The sequence below is a fragment of the Cetorhinus maximus genome, chromosome 21, assembly GCF_964194155.1.
Source record: "Cetorhinus maximus chromosome 21, sCetMax3.hap1.1, whole genome shotgun sequence".
Classification (NCBI taxonomy): domain Eukaryota; kingdom Metazoa; phylum Chordata; class Chondrichthyes; order Lamniformes; family Cetorhinidae; genus Cetorhinus; species Cetorhinus maximus.
In genome coordinates this window covers 7,711,198-7,731,266 of record NC_135899.1, presented here as the reverse complement: position 1 = coordinate 7,731,266, position 20,069 = coordinate 7,711,198, and the positions used below count along the sequence as shown (strand labels likewise).

General features: G+C 42.2%; 1 protein-coding gene across 1 annotated transcript in view; it reads left to right on the top strand.

Annotated features, from left to right (window-relative positions):
- The window catches only part of LOC144695619 (carnitine O-acetyltransferase-like), a 39,480-nt gene that overhangs the window by 8,842 nt on the left and 10,569 nt on the right, over positions 1-20,069 (top strand). Inside the window, exons 5-10 of the mRNA XM_078566516.1 lie at positions 1,393-1,558; positions 3,886-4,060; positions 6,120-6,298; positions 7,901-8,001; positions 15,606-15,725; positions 19,928-20,050. Of these exons, the coding sequence (XP_078422642.1) occupies positions 1,393-1,558; positions 3,886-4,060; positions 6,120-6,298; positions 7,901-8,001; positions 15,606-15,725; positions 19,928-20,050 (864 nt within the window). The remainder of the gene's footprint in view (positions 1-1,392; positions 1,559-3,885; positions 4,061-6,119; positions 6,299-7,900; positions 8,002-15,605; positions 15,726-19,927; positions 20,051-20,069) is intronic.

The following is a 20,069-nucleotide window of genomic DNA, read 5'->3' as shown; positions in this document are numbered from 1 at the left end:
ACAGTGAGCATTAAATATAGTCTTGCCGCATACCTACATCTCGAGATCAGATAAAATAAATGAGGAAAATTACAACGAAGTAATTGGTTCAGCCAAACTGCCCAGATGATGACAAACCATTGCAACAGTATTGTATCAGATGGGTTGTAATTTTGAGAAGCAAAATTTGATTATGGCGATCATTCACTATAACATAACAGGATTAAAATCTCAGAATCATACAGCACAGATGGTAGCCATTCAACTCATTGTAACTGTGTCGGTACTTTAAAAGAGCTACTCAATTTGTCCCACTCCTCCTGCCCTTTCCTATTAGTCCTGCCATTTTTTTTCTACTTCAAGTACTTACCCAATTCCCTTTTCAAAAGTGCTAATGAATCTGCTTCCACCACCCTCTCAGGCAGCACATTTTTAAAAAAATCATTGATGGGATGTGGGTGTCACTGGCTAGGCCAGCATTTATTGTACATCCCTAATTGCCCTTGAGAAGGTGGTGGTGAGCTGCCTTCTTCAACTGCTGCAGTCCATGTGGTGTAGGTACATCTACAGTGCTGTTAGGGAGAGAGTTCCAGGATTTTGACCCTGCGGCAGTGAAGGAATGACAATATATTTCCTAGTCAGGATGGCGAGTAGCTTGGAGGGGAACTTGTAGGTGGTGGTTTTCCCATGTGTCTGCTGCCCTGGTCCTACTAGATGGTAGTGGTCCTGGGTTTGGAAGGGGCTGTCTAAGGAGGCTTGGTGAGTTCCTGCAGTGCATCTCGTAGTTGGTACACACTGCTGCTACTGTTCGTCGGTGCTGGAGGGAGTGAATGTTTGTGGAAGGGGTGCTAATGAAACAGGCTGCTTTGTCCTGGATGGTGTCAAGCTTCTGAATATTGTTGATGAGCTGCACTCATCCAGGTAAGCAGAGAGTATTCCATCATACTCCTGACTTGTGCCTTGTAGATGGTGGACAGGCTTTGGGGAGTCAGGAGATGAGTTACCCACCACAGAATTCCTCGCCTCTGACCTGCTCTTTCAGCCACAGTATTTATATGGTTAGTTCAGCTCAGTTTCTGGTCAGTGGTAACCCCTAGGATGTTGATATTCCAGATCATAATAGCTTACTGCTTAAAATAATATCATCTGCCCCTGGTTCTTCTGAATCTGTGTCCAGCAGCTTTCTTCCAGATCCTAACTCATATCTGGGTACAGATCTTTAGCTGCTTTTAATGCCACCTTATTACCTCTACATGTGTCTTCGTGCTCAAACTAGTTGGATTCTCTAAGGCTGGCAGCAAGAAAGTCTAGTGATTTTTTAAAAAAAAACTGGGTTGCAACCAAGTTTACTTGACTGTTGTTGCAAGCCATTTCATTTTGATGCTGTATCTTGGAACTCTCTCTTTGTTTTAGGAAAATCCTTCAAACGGAGTATGTGAGAGGCAAGCCCCTCTGCATGGATCTGTACTCCAAAATCTTGTCATCTTGTCGCATCCCAGGGCCCAAACATGACACTTTGATAAACTACGGCTGCACGAGAAGCCCACCAGAGCATGTCACAGTTGTTCGCAACTTCCAGGTAAAGTCCAAAAAAAAAGTCAATGCAAATATTCGTTTTATCTGAAGCTTTCCACCCTTAGCATGCTGTTTTATTATTGGTATACAAAGTGCATTCTTGTACAATATTTGTCCCTTGGCCAATAGCAGAAATACAGACTGCTGATCAGAATTATATTTACGTTTATGGGATTTTGCCATGTACAAATGGGCTGACGGGATTCATCACAACAGTAACTACAGTTCAAAAGTGCTTTGTTGGCTGCAAAGCGCTTGATGATCCTTAGGTCACAAAAGGCAAGAGGTTAATGTTGGTGATAGGTTTATATTGTCCTTAGATGTTTTTTCCTTTTCCTCCTTGATATTCTCCAATACTGCATCTAAGTGACCATTTTCCACATGTGAGCTAGACAAGTGTATGTCAGGAACTTATTCAACTTGAGTGCAACATAGCTGAGCATGATTCTGCCTGCAAAAATTCACACGCATCCAGACTTTCAACAGATTGCTGCAAAAGCATCAAAAACAGACACCACGGACAATATTCCCCTTCCTGTCTCAGAAGCACTGAAGCCATTTTTAGCATGGAGAGACATCCTAACTGAAATCAGCACACCTAGAATTCAAACCCGGCACTTTCCTTTTCTGTATGGTTCAGCGAGTCACATTCTTATCCAGCTCAATAACTTCTTAAACAAACAATAGCAGTTGCTTTCTAATGACGATGAGGCAGCCTGATATTGAGACAAAGTTCCTGGCTCCCAACTTATGTGTTTTAAAGTTTCAGCCACCCAGGAATCATTGCTCATTTATTGGTCAGGTCTGAGAGGTGGGACATTGGCCCCAATTGTAGCCAAAACTAGCTCAGTGAAAAATTGGATGGAGAGTCAAACTGGCCTCCAACTGAACCATCCCCATTAAATCAAATATGATTGAGTTAAAATCAGGATGATTAGACAGTCAGTCTCCATTTTAAGTTGCCCTGTTTTAAGTCGTTCTGCTTTAACATTGCGGAGTTAATGGGCAGTGTTTGTGTTTAGCACCAGGATTTCTACATTGATGTCATGTAACGCCAGATCTGACATAAGGTCACGGGATCTGTTCAATACCATCTTCGAGCAGCCGCTCCTGCTGGCTGACCCTCCCTTGCCGACTCTCCCTCTCTCCAACTCTTCCGCTGGCAGATCCCCCAGGCACCAGGCAATTCTCTTGGTTGCTGGAAGACACTCCAGGTCGCTGGCTCATCCTCCCAGTCTCCAACCCTCCCAGTTGGTGGCCGACCCTCTCGTTTGCCACCTCTCCAGCTTGTGGCCTACCTCTGTCACCCTGCAAATCCAAGCTGCTCTCACTCCGGAGCTGCTCTTTCTGCCTATGGCAACTCATTTGGGAAGCAGGGAGCAGGAGGGTCAAGGAGAATGATGTGCGGTGAGTTGAGGTTCAATGAGCATGATCGATGGCTACCAGGAAAGAGTTAGCAAATTTTTTATATTACTTACGTTAATGTATTTTATTTTAAAAGTTATTTCATTTACAAATATAGGAATTTAGGAATGTACAGTATTTAAAATTACAAGGCATATTGTTTTAATGTTTCTTTCCGAATGAGAAAGTGTCCACAGATCCCAACTATAGTTTTTGCAATAGTTATAATGGGAAAATCTGATTGGCTTAGTGTTGCTTTACTTAAAGTCGCACTTTTCAGGAACACAACTACAATTTTTAGCAAGGAGTTACTGTATCCACTTTGTAATAGTAAAATTGGTAACTTTTGCATGTTTGTCATTTGTTGCCAGTAGGTGGTGGTCTTATGCTAAATTGCTTCCTGAACAGTGTTGTAGAGTTACTCAGAAGTGATGCTTTTTAAATATCTTCCTTCTTTAAGGGGAAAATGGAAAATTTTGAAGGCACCATAAGATATGTTGAGTGTCACAGAATTGATGGGCTTTACATCTTGAATGGTAGTAACTCTTTTTCCAAATTCTACTGTATTCTTATTTCACAGGGGTTCAGTACTTCCTACAGTGTAAATCTGAAAGATTTATTGGTTATTCTGAGGTTATGTTAGTGTAATTCTGTGTAGATTATTAGTTATTCTAAGGCTGTGCTACAATGTAATTCTGGGGTTTATTTATCTGAGACTATCGCGGTATAATTTTGTGGGTTTATTGGTCATTCTAAGGCTGTCTTACAGTGTAGTTCTGTGGGGTTTTTTTGTTTTGAGACTATCACAGTATAATTTTCTGGGGTTTATTAGTTTTTTTTGAGGTTCTGTAGCATTGTACATCTTTGGCTTTTACTGCTCCAATTGATGGTTGTCATTTAACTCGGTTGCGTTAATTCTTCTTCCAGTTCTTTCACTTGGACGTGTACAACAGTGACGGCTCCCCTTTAACTGTGGATCAGATTCACATGCAGCTGCAGCGAATCAGGAATCTGTCATGGAAAACGGACAAGGAGCCACTGGGTGTGCTCACCAGTGACCATAGGAACACCTGGGGACAGGCCTATAATACCCTCATGAAAGGTAGAGTCACACAATGATTGGACTGCTGAAAGGAGATGAATCCATTTGTTTTGTTTAGACTAAATTCTGAAAAATAACTGAATGGATGTCATGTTCAATTTTATTTTCTACAAAAGAGCCACCTATTAACTCAGCCCAGAATTATTTAAGACTGAAACAATTTTGTCAGTGCACCATTGAGTGAAGGATGGTGTTGGATTTGGGCAAGTGCGACAGAAAGAAAAGGCAAAGATCATCATCAACTGGACACAATCTACCTGAAGAGGAAGCAGAAATAGGACTGCCTGTGTAAGGAGGTTTAGGACATCTAACCTATTCTGCCAGGGAATATTATCTGATTTAAGGAGATCCAGCTTTTCAGGGGAGAGTGGGAAAACTGCACAAGAAAAATGTCAGTTAATGTTTCGAGTCCAATATGACTCTGCTTCTGCAGAAGAGTCTCTCCACGGATACTGCCAGAACAACTGAGTTTTTCCAGCATTTTCTGTTTTTATTTCAGATCTCCAGCATCTGCAATATTTTACTCTTTAGAAAAATGTGTCATTGCTCAGATTTCGGAAGACTCACCTGTGTGAATATTGTTTCCCACAGTGTTGGTTTATAGAATTGGGATTTCCTTTCTTCTTTTTGGTTGAAGGCTTTTAAATTTTCTTTCCTGTTACCAATTCCTGGCTGACTTTGTTAGTCTGCTGGCAGAATTTTAGAAAGTTTACAACACAGAAGAAGGTCATTCTGCCTGTTGAGCCTGTTCCGACTCTCTCTGTAAAAGCAATTAACTCTCCCCACTCTTTAGCCCTGCAGATGCTTTCCCATCAGCTACTTATCCAATTCCCTTTTGAAAGTTTTGATTAAATCTGCCTCCACAATATTCTAAGGTAGAGCATTCCAAGTTATAACCACTCTGTGTGTAAAATAAAGTTTTTCCTCATTTTGCCTTTTGTTTGTTTGCCACTTCTGTCACTTTAAATTGATATCCTCTGGTTCTTGACCCTTCTGACAATCAGAGTAGTTTCTCCCTACCTAATCTGTCTAGACCCCAAACAAATCTCCTCTCAACTTTTCCTTCTCTAAAGAAAACAACCCCAGCTTCTCCAATCTACCCTCATAACTGAAGTCCCTCATCCCTGGAACCATTCTTGTAAATCTTTATTTTCTGCACCCTCTCAAAGCCTTCACATTCTTCCTAAAGTGTGGTGCCCAGAATTTGACACAATAAACCCATTGTGGCAGAACCAGTGTTTTTAAAGGTTCACCATAATTTTCTTGCCGTTGGTAGTATTTTATGCTGCATTCATGAATTTCTATTACCGGGGCTTTCTGGTGCCATTCCCATATGAAGTCAATGGACCTTTGGCTGGTCGGTCAAATTTTCCCACAGGCGGGACCGAAAAATCCTGGCCTATATGTCAGGGATACAAGGTGCTGTGGCTCACTCACAAGAACTAGAACTGGAGTAAAAGTGAACACTTATTTTAGATACAATATTACAATGTGTTAGATACTATTCCTTCATATTACTTCGTATTAGATACTGTTCCTATATATACTTATATAGTTACATATAATGTTCTCGGGTCCAATATCTAAAGTGGTAAAAGAATTTGAAAGAGTAGGTATAGAGAATTTATTGCCTCAGGTGGGTGAATCAACGGCCAGCGGATGGGGAGCAGGGGTGGTTGGGGGAGCACTACCTTTAAAATTAGACCTAGGTCATTTAAGAATGAAATCAAGAAGCACTTCTTCACACAAAGGCAAGTAAAAACCTGTAGCTCTTTCCCCATTCCTTTCCCCCATCCTCCCCGCAAATGGTCGAGGACGCTGGGGGTCAGTTGAACTTTTCAAGACTGGCAGATTGTTCTTTTTTGATAAGGATATTAAGGGACAGGATGTAGATCAAAGCCATGAAAATGGAGTTGTGGTACATGGCACTCGTTCTGTGGTCAAATGGTGGAATAGGCTCATACGGCCTTCGCATGTTCCTTTATTTTCTTTCAGTAATGCTTTTTTCCTCATGATGCTCCACTGCCTTTTGTAATACTGCAATTGATATCTTCCTCAGACAAACTGAACAGAGAATCGGTACGGGCCATTCAGAAGAGTATTTTCACCGTGTGTCTAGATTCTCCAGTCCTGAAGATCTCTGAGGAGAAGTACACGAGCCGTATGGCAGCTCAGATGCTACATGGAGGAGGAAGCTACTCAAACAGTGGCAACCGATGGTTTGACAAAACTCTGCAGGTACAAGAAACTGGGGCAGCACACTGAAATCATTATACCTTTATTACATAAAAAGAGATGCATTTGCTTCATACCCGCAGTAGAATCATTTCCGTAATGAAAGTGCATTGAGCATTCAGACGTATCATCATTTAGAGTCTTAAAAGTGTCAGATTCCATTTCTTATCCAACACTGGGAGATATATCCTTTGAGAGCCCAATGTTATTTGTACATGAAATATCTTCAATTTATATGACTACTGCATGTGTGAGAGGCTAGATAAATGAATACTGTCTCTTTTTTTATTATGGCCTGCTGACAGGTATTGGTTTCTCCGTAGAGCACATCATTTTCACCATGTACGTTCATTCTACACCATGCATCTGGTGTTGGGACATACAGACTTTTGTTTACTATGTTACATTAGAGGCTGGGAATTCTATGTTGAGTAACTCGCCTCCTGACTCCACAAAGCCTGAGCACCTTCTGCATGGCATAAGTGTGATAGAATGCTCTGCACTTGCCTGGATGAGTCCAGCTCCAACAATACTGAAGAATCTTACCAGGACAGAGCAGCCTGCTTGATCAGCAGGCTATTCACCACCTTAAGCATTCATTTCTTCTGCCACAGGTGCAGAGTGGCAGTAGTGTGTACCATCTACACGATGTATTGCAGCAACTTGCAAAGGCGCCTTTGACAGCACCTTCCAAACCCGCAATCTCTACTACCTAGAAGGACGAGGGCAGTATATGCATGGGAATACCACCACCTGCAAGTTCACCTCCCAAGTCACACACCATCCTGACTTGGAACTATCTCACTGTTCCTTCATTGCCGATGGTTCAAAATCCTGGAACACCCTTCCTAATATCACTGTGTGTGTACCCGCATCACATGGACTATAGCGGTTCAAGAAGGCAACTCACCACCACTTTCTCAAGGGCAATTAGGGATGGGCAATTAATGTTGGCCTTAGCCAGTGATGCTCACATCCTATGAAATAATAAAAATTTGGACTCTTCAAAAAAAAGAGCAGAGAATGGAATGGAAGGTTGGGGATAAATAGTTGACAAGAGATATTTGGATAGTGCAGGAGACATTTATGCTTTGTTCTCAGGATGTATACAATGTTGTCATGGTCACATTTATTGCACTCATCCCTGGTTGCCTTGCTGATTTGTTTTTAAGTGAAAGTGGGAACCGAGTCACATGTAGGCCGGACCAAGTAGAAATGGCACTTTTCCTTCCCTGTGAGTCAGTGGAATTTTTACAGCATTCTGCCTTCCTTCATGGTCAGTCCTTCTCTGGTGGCTGCCCACAAATGACCAGATTCATTGGACTGAATTTCCCAACTTGCCATAGTGGAATTTGAACTTACTGGGTTGTACCCATTACACTACTGTACCCAAATGACACAACTGTTCCCATGTTGTTAGGATCATAGAAATATCTGCTGTGAAGAGGAAGCACTGAGCTTCATAAACCTCTATGATTCTGGATGCAAATTAACTGCTCAAGTTTAACCTGGTGTGTATCATACATTAATGAAAAATATCAAGCAACTGGATTAATCTCCTACAATAACCCTTGTACTAGCAAAGCGTATCTGATTGTTTTACAGTTCATTGTTGGTGAGGATGGATCCTGTGGTGTTATATATGAACAGTCTTCTGCAGAGGGCCCACCAATTGCCACCATATTGGACCACGTTCTAGATTATTGGTAAGAAAGTGATGTAGTGAAGTCCTTTTTATTTAAAATATTATTTCCCTTCTAAAAATGTCCTCACATTTCACCTCTTTTACTACATGTGCTTGAGCATGCAAATGACTGAGAATTCTCTTAATGTAGATGACTGATATCTACCATTGTTGATGTTGACAGGGTGACCAAGTTAACAATAGGGTTGGGGGGGTGGGTGGTGGGGGGGGTGGGGGGGTGGGATGTGGGGGGGTGGGGGGGGTGGGGGGGGCGGTGGGGGGGGTGGGGGGGTGGGGGGGGTGTGGGGGGGTGGGGGGGGGGTGGGGGTGTGGGGGGGTGGGGGGGGTGGGGGGGGCGGTGGGGGGGGTGGGGGGGTGGGGGGGGCGGTGGGGGGGGTGGGGGGGGTGGGGGGGGTTGTGGGGGGGTGGGGGGGGGGTGTGGGGGGGTGGGGGGGGGGTGTGGGGGGGTGGGGGGGGGTGGGGGGGGGGTGCGCAGTGGCGGTGGTTGCTACCAGACCTGTAAGAGTAGGGGGAAGGGTGGTACTGGCAAACCTGGTGAGTCTCTGAGACCATTGAAACAAGCGGTGTATACAGTGCCCATGCACAAAGATCCAGAATACGCAACAAACATTTGCAGACAACTTAGGACGACTGGCTAAAGTATGGGATGGTCCCGGAAAACCTGGGATGGTTGGTCGCCCTGGATCTTGAGGACATGTGCATTGTGTATTTGTTTCTACCTGCTATTACAATAGAGATATTAACTTATGTCAAATAGGTTAAGGACTCCATTAGGATAACAGCAAAGAAATGTCATGTTTAGGATTTTGTAAATTACTTGAACCTTTATTCAGGTTCTCAACAAGACAAAAAGTTGGTAGATAGGGGTTTTGTGCAGCAAATTAAGAGGATTTATTAACTAATAAATAGAGGTGATATTTTACAAGTCGCACACGGTCTTCACTCTCCGGAGCAGTTTTGACATGGGTCAACACTAGTTCTGGTCTGGTTTGACTTTCTTCTGTTTCTTTCTTCTCTTTGAGCTTCCTTCTCAGTGAACCTGTACAGCTGTATACTGGGCCCTTTTTTCATCCCTCTCTATCTCTGGTACCCATAGAAACATAGAAAATAGGAGCAGGAGTAGGCCATTCGGCCCTTTAAGCCTGCTGCACCATTCAGTATGATCATGGCTGAGCGTCCAACTCAATAGCCTGCTCCCGCTTCCTCCCCATATCCTTTGATCCCTTTCATCCCAACAGCTATATCTAACTCCTTCTTGAAAACATACAATGTTTTGGCCTCAACAACTTTCTGTGGTAGCGAATTCCACAGGCTCACCACTCTCCGAGTGAAGAAATTTCTTCTTATCTCAGTCCTAAATGGTCTACCCCGTATCCTCAGACCCCTGGTTCTGGACTCCCCCATCATCGGGAACATCCTTTCTGCATCGACCCTGTCTAGTCCTGTTAGAATTTTATAGGTTTCTATGAGAACCCCCCGTCATTCTTCTGAACTCCAGTGAATATAATCCTAACCGACTCAATCTCTCCTCATATGTCAGTCCCGCCATCCCAGGAACCAGTCTAGTAAACCTTCGCTGCACTCCCTCCATAGCAAGAACATCCTTCCTCAGATAAGGAGACCAAAACTGCACACAATATTCCAGGTGTGGTCTCACCAAGGCCCTGTATAATTGCAGCAAGACATCCCTGCTCCTGTACTCGAATCCTCTCGATATGAAGGCTAACATACCATTTGCTGCTTTAACCACCAACTGCACCTGCATGCTTACCTTCAGCGACTGGTGTACAAGGACACCCAGGTCTCGTTGCATATTCCCTTCACTCAATTTATAGCCATTCAGATAATAATCTGCCTTCCTGTTTTTGCTACCAAAGTGGATAACCTCACATTTATCCACATTATACTGCATCATGCATTTGCCCACTCATTCAGCTTGTCCAAATCACACTGAAGCATCTCTGAATTCTCCTCACAGCTCACCCTCCCACCCAGCTTTGTGTCATCTACAAATTTGGAGATATTACATTTAGTTCTCTTATCTAAATCATTAATATATATTGTGAACAACTGGAGTCCCAGCACCAATCCCTGCGGTATCCCACTAGTCATTGCCTGCCATTTGGAAAAAGACCCGTATATTCCTACTCTTTTGTTTCCTGTCTGCCAACCAGTTTTCTATCAATCTCAATACACTACTCCCAATCCCAAGCACTTTCATTTTACATGCTAATCTCTTAAGTGGGACTTTGTCGAAAGCCTTCTGAAAGTCCAAATAAACCACATCCACTGGCTCCCCCTCATCAACTCTACTAGTTACATCCTTGAAAATTCCAGTAGATTTGTCAAGCATGGTTTCCCTTTCGTAAATCCATGCTGACTCTGTCCGATTCTGCCACTCTTTTCCAAGTTCTCAGCTATTAAATCTTTCACAATGGACTCTAGAATTTTCCCCACAATCGATGTCAGGCTGACTGGTCTATAATTCTGTTTTCTCTCTACCTCTCTTTTTAAATAGTGGGGTTACATTAGCTACCCTCCAATCTGTAGGTACTGTTCCAGAGTCAATAGAATCTTGGAAGATGACCACCAATGCATCCACTATTTCTAGGGCCACTTCTTTAAGTACTCTGGGATGTAGATTATCAGGCCCTGAGGATTTATCGGCCCTCAATCCCATCAATTTCTCCCAACACCATTTCCCTACTAATACTGATTTCTTTCAGTTCCTCCCTCTCACTAAACCCTGTGTTCCCCAACATTCCTGGTCTGTTATTTGTGTCCTCCTTTGTGAAGACAGAACCAAAGTATGTATTTAGTTGGTCAGTCATTTCTTTGTTCCCCATTATAAATTCCCCTGTTTCTGACTGTAAGGGACCTACGTTTGTCTTCACCAGTCTGTTTCTCTTCATATACCTATGGAAACTTTTACAGTCAGTTTTTATGTTCCCTGCAAGCTTACTCTCGTACTCTATTTTCCCCTTCTTAATCAACCCCTTGGTCCTCCTTTGCTGAATTCTAAAGTGCTCCCAATCCTCAGGTCTGTTGTTTTTTTCTGGCCAATTTATATGCCTCTTCCTTGGATCTAATACTATCTCTGATTTCCCTTGTAAGCCATGGTTTGGCCACCTTTCCTGTTTGACTTTTACGCCAGACAGGAATAAACAATTGTTGCAGTTCAGCCATGCGCTCTTGAATGTTTGCCATTGCCTATCCACCATCATCCCTTTAAGTAATGTTTCCCAATCAATCATTGCCAACTCGCGCCTCATACCATCGTAGTTTCCTTTATTAAGATTCAGGACCCTAGTCTCAGAATCAACTATGTCACTCCATGTCGGTGCAGACTCGATGGGCTGAAGGGCTTCTTCTGCATTGTGTGATTCTGTGACTCTTCATCTTGATGAAGAATTCTATCATATTATTGCTCATCCCCAAGGGGCCTCGCACAACTAGATTGCCAATTATTCCTTTCTCATTACACAATACCCAATCTAGGATAGCCTGTTCTCTAGTTGGCTCCTCAATATATTGGTCCAGAAAACCATCCCGTATACACTCCAGGAATTCTTCCTCTACGATATTCTTACTAACTTGATTTGCCCAATCTATATGCAGATTAAAGTCATCCATAATTACAGATGTTACTTTATTGCATGCGTCTCTAATTTCCTGTTTAATGCCATTCCCAACATCACCACTGCATTTTAGGGGTCTATATACAACACCTACTAATGTTTTTTGCCCCTTAGTGTTTCTCAGCTCTACCCATACAGATTCCACATCGTCGGAGCTAATATCTTTCCTCACTATTGCGTTCATTTCCTCTTTAACCAGCAATGCAACTCCACCGTCTTTACCTTTTTGTTTGTCCTTCCTAAATACTGAATACCCCTGGATGTTCAGTTCCCATCCCTGGTCACCCTGCAGTCATATCTCCATAATCCCAACTATATCATACCTGTTTACATCTATTTGTGCAGTTAATTCATCCACTTTATTGCGAATGCTCCTCGCATTAAGGCACAAAGCCTTAAGGCTTTTCTTTTTAATAATACTTGCCCTGTTCCCATTATTTTTCATTGAGGCCCTGTTTGATTCTTGCCCTGGATTTCTCTGCCTATCACTTTTCTTATTCCCCTTTCTGTCTTTTGTTCTTGTCCTTGGTTTCCCCCTCCTCTGACTCCTTGCATAGGTTCCCATCCCCCTGCCATTTTAGTTTAAACCCTCCCCAACCACTCTAGCAAATATTCCCCCTAGGACATCAGTCCCGGTCCTGCCCAGGTGTAACCCGTCCAGTTTGTACTGGTGCCACTTCCTCTAGAACCGATCCCAATGTCCCAGGAATCTGAACCCCTCCCCCTCACACCATCTCTTCAGGCACGTATTCATCCGATATATTCTGCTATTTCTACTCTGACTTGCATGTGGCACTGGTAGTAACCTGAGATCATTGCCTTTGAGGTCCTACTTTTCAACTTACTTCCTAACTCCCTATATTCTGCTTTTAGGACCTCATCCTTTTTTTTTAACCTATGTCATTTGTACCGATGTGTATCACGACCACTGGCTGTTCATCCTCCCCCTTCAGAATGTCCTGTAGCCGCTCTGAGATATCCTTGACCCTAGCACCAGGGAGGCAACATACTATCCTGGAGTCTTGTTTGCAGCCACAGAAATGCCTATCTATTCCCTTTACAATTGAATCCCCTATAACTATTGCATTCCCACACTTTTTACTCCCCTCCTGTGCAGCAGAGCCGACTGTGGTGCAACAAATTTGGCTGTTGTTGCTTTCCCCTGAGAGGCCATTCCACCCAACAGTATCCAAAGCAGTATATCTGTTTTGCAGGGGGATGGCCACAGGAGATTCCTGCACTGCCTGCCTAGTCCTCTTGCTCTGCCTGGTAGTCACCCATTCCCTTCCTGCCTGTGGACTCTTAGCCTGTGGTGTGACCACCTCACTATATGTGCTATCCATGATACTCTCTGCCTCACAGATGTTCCAAAGTGTCCCCAGCCGCCGCTCCAGGTCTGAAACCTGGGCTTCCAGGAGCTGCAGCTGGAGACACTTCCCGCACACATGCTGGTCCCAGGCCCTAGAAATGTTCCCGGCTTCCCACATACAGCAGGAGGAGCACACCACGGCTTTGACCCCTCCTGCCATGACTTACCTCTTTAAATTAAATTAAACCTTTAGGAAGATACTTAATATCAAATAATATCAATTACTCTCAGGCCCTTCTTCCCTGCTCCTCGTTGTTACAGCATATAGCTCTTACAAACGATGAACCACAAAATAAGACCTTAAAAACTGTAAGCGATAAAAGTAGTAAATATTTACCTGACCGTACTCATGGTACTCAAAGGATCACCTTCCCTCCTCACCGAAATCCCTCAGTCACCAAACTCCAACTTAAGCACTCTACTGCAGCCCAAAGCAGCACTCCAGTGCAGACCTTGAGTTCCCCTACCATATTTGGTAAATGCAATTGACTCTCACCATTTACAACACAATCAAAATGATTGATATTGAAATCAGAGTTACAGCAAGAGGCCGTCGATACTCCATTCAGAGTTACAGATCATCGATAGTAGCCACATTCTAGACTACAGTTAACAAAGTTAGCAGTTAAAAGACTTGTATTGTTCTTTACGCTTAGGGTCTTAGGGTCTTTAGTAATACAATAAGAAGTATGCAGAAAGAAAAACCATTTACACCTAACCTAATCAATGCAAAGAGTCATTCACATACCAGCAGTTAACTCTCTACTTACCAAAAGCCCACACAAACATACAAAGCTAAATATATAAAAACCGATATTTCTTACACATGCGAGCATCTTTGGCATTTGGCATTGGTCTCCCAATAAGGAAAGAAAGGTTTGCCCTACATAGCACTGTGCACGATCACAAGATGACCCCAAATGCTTTACAGTCAATGAACTTCTTCTGAATTTTAGTCACTGTTGCAATGTAGGTGATTTGTGCACAACTAGATCCCACAAACCGTAATGTGATGTGACATTAACCAAATAATCTGCTTTTAGTGATGTTGACTGAGGGATAAATATTGACCGGCACCAGGGATAACATTGCCTATTCTTCGAAATAGTTCCATGCGATCTTTTACCTACACTTGGGAGATCTGTTTAACTCTCAGTAAAAATGTAGTATCTCTGACAGTGCAGTACTCTCATTGTACTGCGCTGGAGTGTCAGTGTTAATCAGGGTGACCAAATGTCCCGTATTTTACAGGACCATCCTGTATTTGAGTCGGCTGTTCCCTGTCCCGTAATTTTGATCTTTGATCTTCGCGCATCGACAGTATGCACCTGTGCATATGCACTGGCTGCGTTCTCCTCCCAGTGGCCCGCTCGCACCCCTCGCTGCACCCCCACTCCACATACCAAAATGTCCCTTAATTTATTCTCCGAAAATTGGTCATGTGGCGTTAATTTTTATGCTCAGGTCTTGGAGTGGGAGTTGAACTCACAACCTTCTTCCTCGGAGACAAGAGGCTAAATACTGAGCCACAGCTGACACCAGTTAATCCCACTATCAGTGTACTAAGGAATCATGATTAATTTCTCAGAAATCATTAAGTTTTAACATGTGACATGCATTCTCATTCTTTAAGTATTACTATGTAGTGATGAGTATAAATTGGATCCAAGTTTTCTCCATCTCTGTGATTTGAAAATTCGATCCAATCGGCGTATATACAGACGATTGAATACTCCTAAATAGTTTTCTACAGTACTTACCGATAAACATACCATATGTTTAGTCAGGAATGATCAATAAACATGTCACTTGTTTAGTCGGGAACGATGCAATGTAAAAATAGCCACACATTTAGATATTTTTATTCAGGTTATTTTTGGAAGTCAGTTTAATCTGGTAAATACAATGAACTTGTTTACAGTTAGAAATATGTGGGAAAACTATGTACATCCTTGTGATTCTTTCATAATCAGCCTCAACACCCCAAATGGAAGACTGTAAGGTTTTCCCTGTTTCCACCCCCCTCACGTTGAAAATTATGTCTCGCGTTCCAGCAGCAGCTGGATCCAGTGCCTTCCTCCAGAATTGCGATTTTAAAATCGCATCTGCTCCCGATCCCACTGCAATCCAGTCCAAGTTCGTTGAAATCAAAGGGAATTAACGGGGAATGCCTGTTGTATAATGCAGTCCGAAGAACCGATTTTTCCCTCAATCATGAGTCTTATCGTTGTTTAAGCCGCTGGGCAGTGCTTTGATAGAGTGGGGAGGGTTGGAGCACTGAATCCAAAAGTCAAAGTGAGATTTGGATTAGAACCAGTTGTAAAGCAGTTTACGGGATGAGCTGGATGGGATGAAAGTAACACATCCACTGACTGACTTGAACAGCAGCTACAACCAGTTCCCTAACACAGGCTGACTTCACCTCTCCAGGGAATGAGATGATAAATACAATTAATGAATATAGTAACATATAATTAATAAATATAATTATGTGTTTAATGCATAACCTTTAAAGTGATTGATGCCATGATATTTTCAAAATCAGTGTTCTTGTTTATAGAAGATTTAAAACTTCTAATTCATGTATTGCGTTTATAGTAAGGACCCAGATACAGTTCGAGCTCCCATGATTCCTCTCCCATTACCTAAGAAGCTTTACTTTTACATCACTCCAGAGATTAAGAGGGACATTGAACACGCCAAACAGAACCTGGACATGTGAGTATTGCAGCTGCCAATTATGTGTGTGTATTTATGGGATTGGACGCAAGTGATGCAAAAAAAATCTAAATATTTAGTGCCCACTATTCAGCTTCGGTTTATTTATACGTCTCCTGGCTAATCTAGTTTTGACTTATCCTTCTCTCAGAATATGATTTCCTGAGTTTTCAACCTGTTCAATGCATTCCTGAAAGCACAAAAGCCAAAAGGAGATTTCCGCTGCGCGTCTAGACTGGTGAAATTGTAACTGTGTCTCTAAAGAACAGGTTTATGATTTTGCCACCCTCAGAGGAAATCTTACCTTCGGAGTATCTACCCAGAATCCGTTGGTTAGATCACAGTTTCAACTTGGTTGCACTGTTTCTTTTTTTCAGAGCAATTAAAATCAGCCAAACCAGTGCAATAAATCACAACATTTTGATGTCAATTAAGTTCAATGCCAATCAAGTTTCTACAATTTTATACACTGGTTTTGTTATGATCCCATCTGAGGTTACCCCTGAACAAGCCTGATCCTAGAGTGGAACTGAAGTGTTTTGTCACTTCTAAACAATTAAGAATAAACACACACAGCTACTTGCTTCTGAACAACAGCTTCCTGTATGGAAACAGGAGTTTCCTTTATTTCTTACTCACCACCAGAGGGCAATCCATCCGGGTCTTAGCACATCCTGCTGGCAAGTTTAATATTAAAGTTCTTCTTAATTAAAATGGCCTTTTACAAAAAAGAATAACATTCAAACACAATCATCATAGGAACCCAGCTTGATAGATCCTAACTTTTATTTGTTTGTTTAGATACGTGGAGAGTAGCTACTGAACAGATGCACAGGGGTCAGCTGATGAACTTTTAACAAAAGAATAAAACATGTATTCAACAAGAAAAAATGAACTATATTACAATATTTCTTCACCCACAACTATACCTTTACAGATGTATACAGATTTGTAAGGATAACAAAAGTTACAGAAGCTATCAAATACTCTAATGTACACAGTAAATACACAATCCATGTAAAATTATAGCAACCTGTGGTCAGACTTACCACACACTGAAACCAAGCGACAGGTACCACCTCAGTCAGATGCTATGGATCTCTCCTCAACTCCCCCCAGGTGCTTGTTACACCGTGAACCAACCAGTCTCACTGAATTCTGTCCTTTACACTAGGGTTTCCAATCTCCATTCTCCGAGACCTTGCCTTGGAATCTTCTTCCACTTTCTCTCAGGTGCCTTCCGCAAGGGTTCACCTCCAGAGTTTCAAGCTCTCCTTCAGATGTTTCTCATCCCTGGGTCACCACATGCATTCAAGCCGTCTTCCACACACACACACACTCTCTCTTTCTTTCTCTCTCTCTCTCTCTCTCTGACTTAACGTCAACAGTACACCACTGCTTCACATGCCCGTAGCAAAGAGTTATAGACCTTAAGTTGTCTCTTTGGACCTTCTTACCTCTTGCAAACTGTTCTCGCTTTAAATCTGCTTTCTGCAGCTTTTGTCTCTTTAAATCTGGAGCTTGGAGCCTTTCTTTCTGCCCTCACTCTTTACTTCACTTAACTGGACCTTTTCCCAGGTTTCTGCCCTTCCTTTGACTAGAAGGTCTTTTTGGGACATTCCGCTCTTCCACTTCCCTGGATTTTTGGGGGTTTCCTTAGCTTGGGACTTGCTTTCTGTCCCTTCCAGGTGGCTTCTGTTTGGCAGCTGAATTCCAAACCAGCTGAACTCCAACAGCTTCCAAATCAAAACTGATGTTTCTCTTGTGTGTCTGTGGGAGGAACCTGCCTCTCTGGGCCCCTGTTGTGAGGCAATAGTCCAATCCTTCTACCCTTGTATGTTTATCTTCTCTTTAGGGGTCGTAAAATTCCTCAATGGAAATGCAAACACCTTTTAAAAGTGAAACTAAAACTCCATTTGACCTTTTTTAACACATAGACACAGAAATACAAATCAAGCTTAAATGTTAAAGCTAAAACTCATTCCTTACACTCATAAATACAAATATAACTTACTTAAATTATCTCTATTTCCTAACAGTTTAGAAAACATTGCACAAGAAGCCAGCCTCACTCATAAAACTCAGTATGATCCCAGGATGAACTGTTCACCATTGGGAGGCTCTGCAAATTGCACCCGTTTCCTGTCTTTCAAGAAGGCTCTAAAAATTAAGCCGGTTGTTTTGGGTGTAAGGAAAAGAATAGGTACATTAAATGCATTTGAATATTTTTTTGAATTCATTCTTGGGCTGAGGGTGTCCCTGGCAAGGCCAGCATTAATTGCCCATCCCTATTTGTCCTTGAGAAGGTGATGGTGAGCTGCCGCCTTGAACTGCTGTTGTCCAAGAGGTGTAGGTACACCCACAGTACTGATAGGAAGGGAGTTCAGCAAGAGTGAAGGAAAAGAGAGTTATTTCCAAGTAAGGGTGGTGAGTGACTTGGAGGGGAGCTTATAGGTGATGCTGCCCTTACCCTTCTAGGTAATAGAGGTCACCGGTTTGGAAGGTGTGGTCCAAGGAGCCTTGGCAAGTTGCATCTTATAGATGGTAACTGCTGCAGCTATGTGTTGGTGTGGAGAGAGTAAATGTTGCTGGTGGTGGGTGGGGTGCCAACCAAGCAGACTGTTTTGTCCTGGATGGTGTTGAGCTTCTTGAGTGTTGTTGGAGCTGCACTCGTCCAGGCAAATGGAGAGTATTCTATCACACTCCTGACCTGTGCCTTCTAAATGGTAGACAGGCTCTGGGGAGTCAAGAAGTGAGTTGTCAGAATTCCAAGTCACTGACCTGATCCTGTTGCCACAGTATTTATATGGCTGGTCCAGTTCAGTTTTTGGTCAACGGTAAGCCCCAGGATGTTGATGGTGGGGATTCAGCGATGGAAATGCCATTGAATGTCAAGGGGTGATTGTGAGATTCTCTCATGCCAAGGGCGGTCTTGGTCTGGCACTTGCATGACCCCAAATGTTACTATTTATTTACCAAAAAGCCAACTAGTATAACTAACAGATAATTCTGTACATTTTATAAAAATCATTTTCACTAATTTACAGATACGAGCCTCATACGTAGAGTGAAACTGTGATGAAAAATGCTTATTTTTTGTGATGACTCATTAAATAATGCAATAAAATTGCAGTAAGTTACCAGTCTTAATTTTTTATTATTATTTGTTTATGGAATATGGGCATCACTGGCCAGGCCAGCATTTATTACCTATTCCTAATTGCCCTTGTTCAGATGGCATTTAAGAGTCAACCACATTGCTGTGGGTCTGGAGTTAGATGTAGGCCAGACCGGTAAGGATGGCAGATTTCCTTCCCTAAGGGACACTAGTGAACCATACGGGTTTTTACAACAATGGTTTTGTGGTCATCATCAGATTTTTAATTTCAGACTTTTACTGAATTCAAATTTCACCATCTGGTGTGGTGGGATTTGAATCAAGGTCCCTTTAGCATTACACTGGGTCTCTGGAGTACTAGTCCAGTGGCAATACCACAATGCCACCGCCTTGCCTAGGAGTTTATTCCCCCAGGAATTTTTTTTAAAAATATTTAAATTTTTTTAAAAAACATTGCTGATTAGACTGGAAAGGTTGATGAAGAACTTTGCAAATAGGTTTGAGTAGTAATCCAAGGATAAAACGTTTTTTCAAAATTTATCAATTTACAGTTTATCTGCTTACTGATTAAGCCAATTGCGGAAAATCTACCCCATGTTTAAAAATATATAATGCAGTAAAATTGAAATTTGAAAGCTACTTTAAGATCAGTATTTGCCATTGTGTTTAACCTTGAATGGTGGTTGACCTTAATGGATTTCTCCAGGTTCCGTTAATAAGCTCATTAGTTAATAGGCAACTGCATTCCCGTAGATAATACTGTTTGGCTAATGGGGATGATTGGATAAAGGAGATGTTTTGGAAGCTGCAAATGAAGGGTTTTGTATCTTATCAAATTCAGAAAGTTTTTGTTTATTCATTTACGGGATATGGGCGTCACTGACTAGGTAAGCATCTATTGCCCATCCCATGTTATAGACCAATTCTGTCAGCAAAATATGGAAACCACACGAGGATTTCTTACTGGCTCTGATGTAAGGTTAGATTTTAATTATATCATCAAAATCCTAGTATAGTTATTCCTTAGAAAGCTAATGTAGAATTATTAAATACAGACTCAGCTGAAATTGTAATTCTGTTACAGTTTAGTAAATGACTTGGACATCAGCTGCTTCACCTATAGGAACTTTGGCAAAGACTTTCCCAAACTACATGGCGTGAGTCCAGACTGCTTTGTTCAGATGGCACTACAATTGGCCTATTTTAGGTATGTATTCTTTGCTGAC